Source organism: Melozone crissalis, unplaced genomic scaffold (genome assembly GCF_028551555.1).
Source record: "Melozone crissalis strain CALT ecotype California unplaced genomic scaffold, PUWL_Pcris_2 ptg000018l_1, whole genome shotgun sequence".
NCBI lineage: Eukaryota > Metazoa > Chordata > Aves > Passeriformes > Passerellidae > Melozone > Melozone crissalis.
In genome coordinates this window covers 40,326,768-40,341,367 of record NW_026535796.1, presented here as the reverse complement: position 1 = coordinate 40,341,367, position 14,600 = coordinate 40,326,768, and the positions used below count along the sequence as shown (strand labels likewise).

The window sequence follows — 14,600 nt, the reverse complement described above, 5'->3', positions numbered from 1 at the left end:
ACTTGTTTTGATTTGGTCAATGTCAGTTTAACCTAGTTGTCAGGTCTGGTCTTAATTTTGATGTGTATTGCTAAAGTGCTACTTCATTTTTTAAAATCCTTTTTAAATCTTATTTTAGTGTACATGGAGATCTTTCTCTTAAGCAAAATAATATGAACACATGCATTGAATTACTGTGAAAATTATGTATTTGACCATGCAATTGTTTTTCTTCTTAATGAAATCCAGTAAAGAACACTTTCTTCCAGAGTGTAGTGAAGTGCTCAGTTCTGTATTGGTTCATGTCTTCTGCATTAGCTTTTTTTCTGAAGCTTTTGTGTTTGCTTAATGAAGTTTAAAAAAATAGATAGTAAATACTGAATGTTGTCAGTCTTCAAACAGTGTGCCTGTGAGCATACAAATGCCTTAGTAAAATGGGTAGATAAAAATGGGTATTCAATATGAGGGATGATTGAATTGAAGCCTAAGACAGTTGGGTGGATGTCTGTGTACTTCTATCTGATGTGCAGAATGAATAATTCCTATACATTGTTGTTTCTTCATCTGAAAATCTCTTGATGAGAGTTGCAAATTTAGTTATAACTCAAATGCTTTTCACTATTGAATTTTGTTTTCATTTATTTGATGATAGAGTGAACATTCTGTTCTGGAAAGAAAAGTAGTATGTATTTTTAAATATTTTAAAGCACATTCCATTGGAGGAAAAGTCATTGGAGGCTAGTCCACTATGGGTTTTGGTAGATGAACTAGGAAGAGATTTGTGCACATTCTTAGTGCAATTTAAAGGTAGCTCAGAACAGAAGGAAGTGACTACAACTTGACTCACTTAATGCTTTAGGAACTGTAATCTAACATGAGTAACCTAGTAGATTAGTTATGCATTTAACTCTAAAAGACCCTTTATAATTGTCCAATTAAAGTGATATTGTCTTATCATTGCAATTAGACAGTGCATCCTCTAACACTGAGCATGCGCTTGCAAAAATGAGTAAAATTATCTATGCTTTAGATGACTTGCTACATATGCTTGTGTTTTAGTTAAAGAATTGTTCAGTGATGTCAACATAAGAAACAATTATAAGAAGTAGATTTACATCTCTTCAAAGAGAAAAAAGTCAGAGTAAACTGAATAGTGAAGTTAGTCCACAGAAGTTAACATCTATTATAGATCTGTCTGGATAATTAGTTTTGGAAAAAGAAATGAAATAGTGGCAAAAACTTTTTGCTTTGTTTGGTGTGCTTCAGTTGGCTCAGTTTTAATGTCCTGAAAATGAATATTAAGAACATATCAAACGCTCTAAAGGCACATCACTGAGCTGGACTAATTTAATTGCAAAACCAGGTCGTCAGTGGTCAGTTGACTGTTTGGACCTTTACTCAAGAGGTTTCCCCTTTCAGTGCTTATCACAATGAAGATTGTGCTTTTCCAGCATGGACCAGTAATGCAGAGGAACAGAGCATAAAGTAGTTTCTCTCCAGATTTTGATGTCAAAATATTAAAGTACTGTTAAGAATTTTTGCAAGACAGATCATGATTTCTTACAATGACTGCTTCAAGGGTGCTGTTTTCTTATTGTAATATACCACTAAAAAAAAAAAAGAAAGCTGTTTTGAGGGGAAACGCCATCTGTGTTAAGTAGTTTGTTATCCAATCTTCTATTGGATATTAGATTGCTAGTCAACTCAGAAAAATTCTCATTCTGTTTTTGAAGGGAAAACAAGTAATTTTCTGAGGGCAAACACTCCCATTGTCATGAATCCATTCTTGTAAGAGATTTTTTTTTTTTTGAATAACTGTGAATACCTTACTTTCATGAAACTTAATCAGCCAGGTGAAAAACTTTGAAAGACTTAAGTGACCAGAGATTCACAGCCAAATGTAAATGAATTTAGAACCAGATGAATTGCATTGGAGCAAAATTGTCCACTTCTTTACCTATTACATCTGGATCTCTCTGAAACTATAGATATTTAAATGACATGTTCTATATGATTTTCTTCATTAAAAGAAAAAAATTAACTATTGAAGGCTTGTAGTAACAGCTAGCAGAATTCTTCCCAGAATTAGTACTCTTCCATATCATACAATTTTGCTTATGTTTGAAGAAATATGAGTTTTCAGGTTTTGCTTTGTATGCTGTCCTTTCTTGATACTACTGCCTCTCTCTTCTCAAAAAACAATGATTTTGAGAAGAACCTAGTACAAAATGTTCATCCACGTTGAGAGAGGTACATACTTGCATTCCTCCCTGACAATAATTTGTTTCTGGATTTTTTTTCTTGTCTGCAGAATCGAGAATTTTGTTTTCTTTACTCTTAGTTGTTTGCTTTAAAATCCATTTTCAGCAACTGGTTTAAATAATTGCTTGTAGATTTGCAATGGAACTGCACTGTAAAAGCAAACACAGGTATTATAAAAGTCTGTGAAAAGAGTTCTTGAATCTCCACTTGACATTAAATGAAAGTGTGGCCTTCCCTTGGCTTTTGTTCCTGGGTCACAGAGGTAGGTGTCGCAGATTTCTTGCTTAATGCAGTTCAAGGTTTAGCTGCCCTTGCTGTCCCCTTTAATTGCCTGTTCTGATGGCATCTGCTGGCAGGCAAATCTCATTCTTGCTTGAAAAATTCAGTAGCATTGTTCCATGTGTGTTTTGGAAGCAGAAATCATTAGTCTAGCTGTGGCAAGAGGCATAGTAACAATATAATATTTTGACTTAACTGGCTTCTTCCAGTTGGAACAGCCACCAGGATAGGATGTTCAGTTAATTTCCCTATCCTTTTAAAAAAATTCTTCCTATGATGACATTGCAAACTCTAGTGGACCTTGATCTGCCCTATTGCAACTATTCTTGCCCTAGTCTATAAACTTTCATTTTTATGTTACAGTCTTCATTGTGATCTTGTTATATGTAGCAGAGCAGTCTAAGCAGTGTACCACTGAACTGTTTTTTGCCTGTCTTTGACCTTTGCAGGAGACAAATGGGGAATAACATATTTTTAGTTGTGAATAGAAGTTTACGGCTACAGAAGCAACAGTTTTCAGCTGATAGACTTTTTGTTTGAAGTAATACTTTCTAGTGTGGACAGCTTAATTATTCAGTGTTAAATCTGGATATTATCACCAATAATTTTCCCAAAATAATTGAAAATTTAAAAAAAGGTGAATAAAAAGAAGAAACCAGTCAGTATGGCAAGGACCTTGTTAAGGCAAGATTTCTGCCCCTTCCCCCCACCCCAATTTTAAACCTATATCACATCTTTGAACTGTGAGAGGTCTCTCTGCCAATTTTCATATGTCTTCCTGAATTAAGACTGTAATTATTCTTATTCTGGACTATTAAATGACAATGAAAGGTGTCACAGATATAATTGCTATGGAAATTAGTTTTTTCCTTGGTGCATTTTTATTTTTGAGGTAAATATCTATGAGGTAGGATCACCTCTAAGGCTTGCTGAAGGTACAGGTCCTATTTCTGCCAAGAATTCAGGCTTTTCAGTCTTTACATGTGATTTTCCTAAAATGCAAAATCCATTCAGCAGGGCAGCTTGTTAGAACAACCCCAATATGTAAAGGCTATATGGCCTTTACATATTACAACTAATTTTCTGTTATGATAGTGTTCTTTTGATCCTACGGTCCTGGTTTTCTTTTTAAGCTTACCAAGAGAGCTGTAATACTTGATCAGTAGTTGTGGCCAGTTTGCTGATAGCTAATAAATGAGATATTCTATGTGATACTGCTGAACTCTTCAACTACCTAAATTCTTCAGTCCTGTAAGCTGTTCCTGGAGGAACTGTGGTTCTGAGCTAGGTTCTTCCTGCTTTGTCAGGAAGCAGCAGAATGGGGAGACTGCTCTCAGCATTAGTGTGAGCTAAGGGTGACCACAACAAGTATGGATCTATGTGCTCACTGAGCAGTGGTGCAAGAAGATCAGAAGAAGTTTAGTGCCAGAAGAACAGGCTTGGGCAACAGTCCAGTGATTGTCAGAAAAGTTTGTTGTGAGGAGAGAGGCTTGAGGACAAGTCAGGATTTGAGTTTGATGGATCGGCATCAGCGAGATACCCAGCCAAGTACAGACTTACCTACAGCACAGCTGGTGCAGGAGCCTGAGCAAGAGGCCCTTGATGAGCTTCTACACAAGTCACTCAGCTGCATTTTGTCAGAATTGGTCTTAAGCAGAGATGCCTTAACTCCTAGGATTGGTGAAAGATGTTGTGGAGCCTATTGATAAGCTCAGGGCCCTGACATTGGTATCCTGGGAAAGTTTTCACTATTTATGCTTGGAGCAAAGCTGTAAGTTATGACTTTCAGGACTGATTACATACACTCACACCTGTACGAAAAAGGAGCAATGATGATAACTGATTTCTGTATGCTAGAAATGTTGGTGTATCTTTTCTTTCTAATGGGTGCTGTTCAAAACACTGCTGATAGAGCCCAGAGAGGCTCTAATTGATGAAGGCTGGAACTTTGAAGTAGCAGGCAACTTTGAGCAGTTGCAAGACTTAATAACTCTCAGAGCTACCCTTGCATATGTTGTAAAAAATAAGAAATTGAATTTGTATTATTGTAAGCTAGGATGTTCTCTAAAGGACACATCCTTTTGTGGCAGTAGTGACTGTTTCTCCATCAGTCAGGCCTTTCCTGTAGGCATGGTGAATGTGATTAGTTTCTGCAGCAAAATGGAGTTTGATCCTTTTGGTTTTTGTTGCTGTTAATGTGCTTTTTTTTTTTATTTTTTGAAGGAGGTCATTAGATAACTGAAAGCATAAGACCCCTCTGTCTTTGAGGAGAAATGCTTTCTACATTTTCAGGTAGTTTAAAAGACAAAAAAATTCTTAAGCTCAAGTATTTGCAAGATGTGCATGTTCAGTGAGCATTCACCTGTAGGTAATCCAAGTTCAGTTGTTTTTTAACAATATCCTTTTTTGTCTTACATCTCATAACATGGAAGTGTTAATAATGTGGCTTTTAGAATTTGAATTTGTGTTATACAGTTGAATGAAATGTAAATTTGGAGGGTGTACAAAGTAAGACTTGGCTGTGGTTTCAAAATGAATGTTGAAATACAGCTTACAGTGGCATTTTGTGACAGAATCACAAGAGTGGAAGGGAGTGCTGGAAGTCATCTTGCCCCATTCTCTGCACAAATAGAGTCACCTAGAGCTGGTTGCCCAGAAGAGGCCTTTTGAACATCTCCAAGGAAGGATACTCCACAACCTTCATGGCCAGCCTGTGAGACACTGCTCAGTCACAGTAAAAAAAGTGTTTCCTCCTCTGGTCCTGTCACTGGGCACCACTGAAAAGAGCATTGCTTCCTCTGTTTTTTGCATGCTTTCTTTAGGCATTTTTGTACATTGATGAAATCTCCCTGAACTGTCAGGTTTGCCTCTTCAGGTGAAACAGTCCCAGCTTTATCAGCCTTTTCTCATAGGTTGCCTTAGTCATATTTATGGTTCTTTGCTGGATGCTCTCTGCTATATCCATGTCTCTCATGTACCGAGGAGACCAGAAAATGACAGAAAATGAAACTGTTACTGGAGATAACATTCTTTGAAAATTGCTGTAAACCCACGTGTAGTGCATGACAGCAGGAACTATTAGTGACTTCCTGGAAGAGGCATATTTAACAGTGACAGATTTACCTATGTGTGCCTAAAGCAACTTCATACTCTAAAACCTCAGTTTTAGTAACAGCTAGATGTAATTGATGAAGCTTGTAACTTAATAAACAGCATAAACAAAGGTTTCTAACAAAGAAGTATCTGGATTTTGACTTCAGCTGTTTTGAAGTCAGAACATTCTACAGCGTCTTATGAAGGTGAATCTGTGTCAATCTATAGCTGAGGTCAGAGTGCTTTCCTTTCAGACAGTTGTCTTGATATCTCACTTTGGCTGCATTATCTTTACTCTTTGGAGAGGTAGCAAGTGAAAAGAGCAGTTTCTTTCTGTGTTTTCCACTCCCCTTCCTTTTCCTTTTCACCCTTCTTCCTCCCTCCCTCCCTCCTACCCTCCCAGCTGAAGGAAAAAAGAACAGAGATTGAATAGGTTTAGATTCTCTGATGGAGGCTAGGAATTTCTGACATTTTTGTTTGTTTGTGCTTTCTATCACACTATATTTCTTGCAGATAACACGTACTAGAAAAGATTATCAAACAGAAACAATAGTTGTGTCAAAAGAAAGTGGAATCATGAAAAGCTCATTATTATATGGTTTTGTCTCAGAAGTTAATATTTAAAGTTAATACTTAAACAAAATGAGGCCTTTTAACTATTCTGAGCTCAGAATTTTACCCCAAACAACCAGTCACAGTATATGTATTTTAAGAAATACAGTTTAATAATATGCTGCTGGACTGTTTCATTTTTATGCCTTAGGGTAGCACAGAGCACTATTTCTACTTTTAGAAGCTTCTTCTCATTAGTGTAGTCTCTTATATAGCACCTGTTTTAAACTCCAAACCTGAATCTACAAATGTAAAACCTGACTTTTGAAATATTTGCTTTTTTGAACACTCTTCTTTAAAGGACCTATCAGGATCTCTCCCCAAAATGCTAGAAGCATGAAGGATAAGGGAGGAACAATGTTGCATGGCCCAAACACATGTGCTTTCGTCATTAGCAAGGTACAGCATGACCTCATGTTGACCTCAAAGGTAAATGGCTACCAGGGAACAATTATACATGCCTGTGAAAGCAGCTTAGTTTTGAACAAGAGAATAATTCAGTGTATAGAATAAAATTAAATTTACAACACTGTCTACCTTTCCCCTTCTCTGTCTTGTCTCTCTCCAAGTCTCTTCTTGAGAGAATGTTGTTTCTTATATATGTGTTTGTTGCGAGAGAAAACAACTTTTCTAGAGGTCATAATGAATTCCTAAATATGGGGAACTCAAAGGATCTTGTATCCAATTTAGGCAAATTGTACATCTTACAAGTAATTCCCTTTTTAATTACAAGTTTCATTTGTTATCTAGAGTATTGGTATTGCAGCCTTCAAAATGTATATCTGTGTTAGTTGGGGAATCTTGCCAAGTTCTGAAACGTGTAGATCATTTAGACTTATGGGAGAGTTTTCTAAATATTAGTAGATTAATTTTTGTGTGCTTATCTTAGACTGCAACACAAACTTATGACATTTTATTTTTTCATAGAAGACTAAATATTCTGTAGCATTATGTGATACGTCACTACAAATGATGGAATGATGGAATATTATTTAGCTAGCAGTTCTGAGCTATTTGGAGAAGAATTGCTGCCAGCATCTCGGAACTGTTAGCCATATCTATCCCATATTATTTGTATAATATAATTGTTTGATGTAATTCTTTTTTTCCTAGAATGAGAGAGCATATTCCTTCTGTGGAACAATAGAATATATGGCTCCAGATATTGTAAGAGGGGGAGACACAGGACATGATAAGGTATGTTCTAAGTTTATTACTGAAAATAAACTAATTCTTCAGTCAACATATTGCTCATCCTGAGGGGTTTTTGTAAAATATGACGTTATTTATGTATGTGTTATTTAAGGTTGTCCTAAGATAGATTGTTTCCTGTGTCTTCAATTGTGTGTTGATGTATTTTCCTCTTCTGATCTGAAGTAAAAGGCATATTTATAAAGATATTGAGGCTTATTTGTGTTCTGTTCAAAATTTGTTCTAAATATGCTGTGGGACAATAGACTTAGTTAACGCTTTTTTGCCTTTGCATAAAAAACTAGTTCAGAGTGGAAAATGGTTTGTGGCTAATTCTGATATACATTTTAAACTGGATATTACAGAAATCTGTTGTATTTATTGAGGTATGGGATAGGTCACTAATGTTATAAGTATTCTCATATTGTAAAATTGTGTGACTTGTGACTCAAGTTTTATTGCACAATAAAGTGTCAGTAAGTGATAGAAAAGATCAAGACTGCAATAATTAACAGATGATTTTTGAAACAAAAAAACCTACTCTCTAAAATAATTCTGCAGTATTCCTAGGTAACTTATTCTGATTGCTCACTATAATGGGAAGTTTTGGAGACTTTGATCTCTGTGGTTTTTTGCTGTAGACAGAGTTGAGTTGTCTTTGTTGTGGATCATGGAATGTTGTTGATTGTGGTTCCTTTTATAGCAGCCCTGTGTAAGAACTGGAAGAGTCTGACTTTTGCCTGAGAAAGTTCTTGTTTTTCCTTCTCTGTGGATTCTGTGTCTCTTTTGGTCTGAATTTACCTTCAGTTAGGGAGCACTGTAGTGGGCACAGCTGGGATCTGGCAGTTTGAAGTAGAGCAAAATAACCTGTCTGATTATTCTACTACACATAAAATAGAGTGTGCTTTTTCTTTTCACTTAGTCATTGTCTCACACCTACCTTGAATTCCACTATAACCTCTTTATCTTTTTCTACTGTACTGCTTGCCCAGTTGCTATTAAAAATGGAATTTAAAAAACTTACAAATTGAAACTCTTTCCTGCACTCTCTTAGTTTAGTCATGCCACCTCCAGAGCATCTCTCCAATTTCTCAGTCACCTTGAATTATGATTCTGGCTTCTCAGAGCTTAAAAATTCAGTCTTGTTGCTGACTTAAAGAGGAAACTCTGTTCTGTTATCTTTGGTTCTGTCTGATACTTTCATCAGATGTCGTGCAGAGTCATACAGTATTCTATAAGGAGTAGCTTCTCTGTTTGATGGCAACTGTTTGCTGATCAACGGGGAGATTTTGCAGTTATGTGTGTTATGTATGTTATGTTAGTTGTTTACACCACACATTCACTACCTTACCGTTGGCAATGTCATGTAAGGTAATTTTAGAAGATTTTTAGTGCATTTCATACCTACTGCATATCTAACAACTCAAAGACCTTAAAAAAAAGAAAACGAGATTGCTTTAGTATGCTGTGCTCTCATTAATCAATATTTATCATCTATAATCTCTTCAAGACGATTGCAGTGTTTGTCATAAGGACTTGCTCTAGTATTTCAGTATTTATTTTTTTTAAGTTGGATTTCTGATTCTGCAGATCCTCCTTTTCTTTTGGAAAAACACATGCCAACAAGAAATTCTTTGGTATTTTCTCTGAGAATTATTTATTTGCAAAGATAATCAGTAACAGTACAGAAACTTCAGCAGGTAGTTCTTCTAGATACTCTTGGCTGAATATATAAGACATCAGTTTCTGTGTATTTTGAAGCAAATCCAAGTAAAATATGTGGACAAATTATTAGGATTTCACTGGTTGTCTTCCTGTATTGTATTAATATTGCCAATGTAAGTAAAGCAGAAGTTTCATTCATTTTCAGATTGTCCTTCATGGCAGAGTGTTGGAACAAGGTGGAATTTAAGGTCCCTTCCAATCCAAACCATTCTATGATTTCATAGCATTTTCAAGTGCCTGGATTAACTATGGACTGTGTTCTTAAATTTTCCTTTTTAATATTCCTTAATTTCGTTCTCAAACTCATAAAACTTCAAGTTCCACTGCTTCTTAGCAAGCCTTAGGTTCCTCTGTTATTTTGAGTGTGTATTAGAATTCATATCACATCACAGTATTAAAAATCAAAATTAATTCTGTTGGGAAAACAAAAAAAAATTTAGTAGTTAGTAGAAAGCTTGAGAAATTAGTTGAAGAAGCTAAATGGAGAGACTTCAGTATAAAATTAATTTATCACAGAAAATACCTGCAGTCAGTACCACAGTTGTTTATGCTTCATTGTATCCCATTTACCTTTGTGTTTGTATATAGGTAGGTTCTTCCTATGCTAGTTGCTTTCTATGTGGATTGTTCTGTTCCTTCTTTTGTTAACAATTTTCCTTCAATGTATCATAACATACATAATTACTGTTGTTCTCTAGGCTGTTGATTGGTGGAGTGTTGGTGTTCTTATGTATGAATTATTAACTGGAGCATCACCATTTACAGTCGATGGAGAGAAGAATTCCCAAGCAGAGATTTCTAGGTAAGATTCAAAGCAGTGAAGTATATGTGCTTGCTAACGGATGATTCTTATGCCATAATATATGTTTTGTGAGAGTTTGTTAATTTAAAATTTAGGAAGAAAATGCTGCCATGGTAACATTTTGTGTGCTCCAGTTCTGTTCACTGGAATGACATTGGAAAGTAGATAGCTTTTATTAGCTAGTAGAATTGACTTTACAAAAGGCCTGTTTTGTTTAAACTACAGTGGAGCCACAGCCTTGTAGATACTTAGCCCTGTTGCATGTTTACTGTTGAAAAGGAACTCAAATGAAATACCAAAGTATATGTAAATAGAATTATCACATTCCAGATCTTAATACATTAGAGATATCTTTAGCTAGTGATACTTTATCAGCTCTTGCTAGGTTGTTCTGGCAGGCTGCACATTTAAAGTGTCAGAATGTACCCTACTCCCACCTTTTTCTTACAAATTATGTTAATTTTATTAGTGTGTAGCATGAAACAAAGATCTTTTCTAGCCCATTTGCGTATCTGAGGAGAAATGGATGTGATACTTACAGAAATGAAATAAACTATACCATTCTTATCTTTTGCATATAAACTTGTTATTACATTCAGTAATCTCCACACTCTAAAGGTTTGTTTTCAGTACCTGTGTAAAAGCACTGGAGCATTTTTAAAAGACAAAGCAATAAGCTTCTCCAAAGCATGTTACTGAAATCTCCCCCAAAACAAAAATTTCCTTTTATTGGATTTCTTCCTATTGGAGCAGGAAGTTGAGGTCTTAAATTGCTCAAATTACTAACTGCTGTCAAAATGAGCTTGTAAGTCCAGTCCCCAAACTAAAAATAGTCTTGCTTCTCTTGGAAGGTATTGTCCTGGTTCTGACCCTCACCTGAAATCACTTGATATTTAAGGTTATAATGGATGGTAGAATATACCTCAATTGTTTAGAGAACTTATTTTACTTATGTTATAAATTCAGGCAATTTCTTGGGAGATTAAAGCCTGTTTATTGGTTTTTACTTCTCTACCACAGCAAACAGGAAACTAGGACGGGCAGTAGAAAAAATACAGGGGAGGGAGGAGTTCATTAATGAAAGAAAATTCAGGACTTCACCTGCTTGGTTATTATATTGCAGTTAAAACTTCAGTTATCTCTTTCTGCCCTATTTGAGGTTAGAAGTTTGCTTGACTGATTACTTATGCCATGGCTGAATTTGGTAATTTTGATTCCCAAGATTTACTAGCTGGGACTCTGAAGGAGTAACAATTTTTTTTTTTTTTTAGAGAGAGCCTTAAACTGAACTTTACAGATATTGTTTCCCAAAAAATGGGAACTTTTTAGTTGTGTATTCTACAGGACTTGACTTTCTTTTGGTAGGCTCTTTGGTGCTTTTTAAGATAATAATATTTCTGATAATTTGAATGACTACATGGTTGTTAACATCTGTGCTCTGACAGCTAATTACTTTCTTTAGTTATGGCAAGTTTACTGTGTTGCTCTTCAGTCTATGTTCTGGTGGATGTTTATGCTATGCATTTACAGACAGTCCTGTGGTATTTCAGTTTTTATTTTGATAAATTTAGAAGCTAAATTCTTACAGTTTCCTATAGTGAAAATGTTCCCTAGTCTTCCTGTTTCCTGAAAAAGCCTGTTCTTAACTTAGCTTCTGTTGTTCTTTCTTACATATGGACAATTTATTCATGTTGATGCTTCAAGCAGATCTTGGTTAACGGAAGGGATAATTTACCATCTGAACAAAAAAATACTTCTTCCTTTTTCTTGGGTTCCTCTTGTTGATGCCAGTGCTGGTCTGATAGATCTAACTCCTTTTCTTCTTCTGTCACATTCAACTGCTGACTCTCTGGTTTGTAGTTCTTCCTCCCAGCTATATAGCTGAAATCTTCTTATTCCCAGTTAGGTGATTGCATTTCAGACTAGATTTCATCTCTTTTGTGTTACCCCTATACTCATAAGACGCAGTGTTGTATAAACCCTTTCCACTGATAGCAGTTTCTTTTTTGGATCATTTCAGTGTTATGTGTCTGCAGCTTATGTCATGAATGTTATGATCCTTTTAAGAACATGTGAGAGCATTGCTGCTGCCCTGGCTGCTGCCCTGAGCTGTGTGGAACCTTCTGGGCTATGGTGACTGCTGCATGCCTTGGGAGAACAGGAGTGTGTTTGGAGCTTTGCCTGAGGGCAGGGAAGAGCAGGCAAACAGAAACCAAATAGTAACAGCTGCCCCTGATAATGAAATAACTGGCACAGAGATAGGAGTTGGTACAAACTTCTTTCTTGATAGCAAGGTTGTTCTAACACGAAATTAAATGGGTTAACCTAAATATGCTTAAACTTGCCAATTGCAGCAGACTTTGTGAGCAAGTAAAAAAATGAATTCCCTATCTGTTGAAAGCATGGTTTTATTTTTCTGAGTTTAGGGGGGAAAAAAAGTCATCTTTTAAATGGATCTAGGTCCTTCTTTTATTTCACCTAGGTAGGAAGTAATCTTAGATATTTTTAGATAATTTTACTCCCTCATGTGGCACAATGGTTGTGTGGTGTTAAATTTGAAAATGAAACTTTGTTCTAAAATATCTCTCCAAGGAGAGTTCTATTCTTGTGTTGGAAACAGTGTATAGTTTCTATTTTTTTTTCTCTTTCTGATGAGAAATTGTGTTGTTCTTCTATAATAATCTTTTTGGCAACACTGTAGACTTCTTTCATGGGAAATGCAAGTTAAGTAAGTGCAAGTGTTGCCTTTTATCACTGTCTGTGAAGGCTTCTCATTCACATGCTTTGTGTATGGGGCACTAAACTCAAATAAAAAAAAGTCACAACTTCTCCAATATCTCTCCTTTTCTAGTGTGCCCTCTCCCCTTTCTTTTCCCTTGTTCCTGAATTTTCCTTTCATTTTGAGAATTCGGAACTTTTACTGCGGCAGAGCCAGAGATAAGAGCCATCCTGCAAAAGCATAGGCAAGGGCTGGGACTGACCACGCAGCCAGTATTTTCACTTTGACTACGGGTAGTTTGTAGTGCTGAATTGAAAGACAGACAAATCCATTTTAGGGAGCTGACTTTTGGGGGTCCTGTCATGTAGAGGATATAAAATGAGCAGGAAAGTTTTGGAGTACTAGCTTTACTAGTTAGTACTAGTACTAACTGCAACTGTGCAGCAGTTTAAAAAATCTTACCAGCTTTAGGATTATGAATAGATAGAAACATTTTTAAAATGCATAGATTCATCTATAAAATAATCTATAGAAGCATATGATGCCATATTAGCATACTAACACCAGTAGCAGCCCGTGGTCTTTATTTAACATAGTTGGTTAGACATTATTTAAACTTCATGGAGGACAGCTGAAATCTGGCAGTCTCTTGGATGCTGTGGAGATACTTCATCCATGATCCTGCAAGAAACCTTTTCTTCATAGAGCTGTTGGGAAGACACCTAACATCTGTGTACTGGGATGCTCTTCTTTATTGATTTCCTTCTTAAATCAGTGACTCACTCTAGTGATTGCTCGATCTTTTAAAGGATGGAACAGTCATTAAATCCAACTTCTAATTTGCATGATTTCTTCTAGGTATTTGTCCTAGAGCTTTTAGCTGCCTATCGATAGGGTAAAGCATTTTTATGTTTAGGTGCATGTCAGAGTGCCTGAGTGAGTTTGCCTATAGATTTGTTCAACCACTCAGTAAAGCAGATGGTTTAAGGAAGTTTTAGGTGTTGTAGCACAGTTTCTGACTTGTGTAGAACCAGGGTTATGCATGCATATCTGACTGCTCCAAGATGGAGCAGAAGAACAAGAGAGTTCAGTTCAGAACAAGAGGTGACAGGGTCATTCTCAGGTATGAGGGTGAAAACTCTGCTTTAGAAGTCTTTTACATTTGCCCTTTAACAGGGTTACAGCTTGGGGTTGCTTTCTCTTATTCCCTGTACATTCAGATGGATATGTATATTTTTGATGGTGCTTATAACATAATGTCTCAATTTAGAGACAAGTTTAGGAGAAAACACTCTGGAACAGGTTGTTTCCCCTAAAAAGGGTTCCAACAATCCCTTTCCACCAATAGGAAATGTATACTTGTGGATGAAAGTGAAAAAGCCTTTTCCAATGGTTATTTGACAGAATTCCCACAAGGCACAGGAAAAAGGTAAATAAATGCTAAAGATAAAACTGTCAGACCTTACCCCCTCTCCCCCCTGCAGTGGAACAAAAACCCAGAATGACAAGGAAAGAAGGAAAAAACCAAAACACAAAAACCCACCAGCTTACCACATGGTAGGTAGAAGATAGTGGCTCCTCTCTCAGGGAAAAAAACCCAGAAATCTGAAAACAGGAGATTCAAACAGCAGTTTGAGCAAATAGATGAGAAGTCTTTGATGTTGGTCCCTTCTTCACAGCAGATGAAGCAGGTGGGGCTGGTGTGCTCTCTCTCAGCAGCTCCGCTTTTTCTGTAGGGCCAAGATGGAGCGGCCCCTCTACTCCCGCTGGTCCTGACCAACTCCTGTCTTGCAGATCCCTTTTTCTCTGGTCTCACAATTAAACAAACTGTCCAGTTTATGAAAGAAAAGTTGCTGAAGGATTGCTACTGCAGCTTCTTCAAGGCTGGGAAAATGGGAAAAAAAACTTCTTGCCTGGGCTAACAAAAAAATCAAGCTA

General features: G+C 36.4%; 1 protein-coding gene across 2 annotated transcripts in view; it reads left to right on the top strand.

The window, feature by feature from the left end:
• RPS6KA5 (ribosomal protein S6 kinase A5) overlaps window positions 1-14,600 on the top strand; it is a 67,183-nt gene that overhangs the window by 29,925 nt on the left and 22,658 nt on the right. The window contains exons 1-3 of one of the 2 annotated variants that reach the window (XM_054275215.1): window positions 6,539-6,654; window positions 7,339-7,422; window positions 9,840-9,943. In XM_054275215.1, coding sequence (XP_054131190.1) covers window positions 6,562-6,654; window positions 7,339-7,422; window positions 9,840-9,943 — 281 coding nt within the window. In that variant the 5' untranslated portion in view covers window positions 6,539-6,561. Of the gene's footprint in view, window positions 1-6,538; window positions 6,655-7,338; window positions 7,423-9,839; window positions 9,944-14,600 lie in introns of those variants that run through there. The other variant, XM_054275214.1, reaches the window with a different exon arrangement.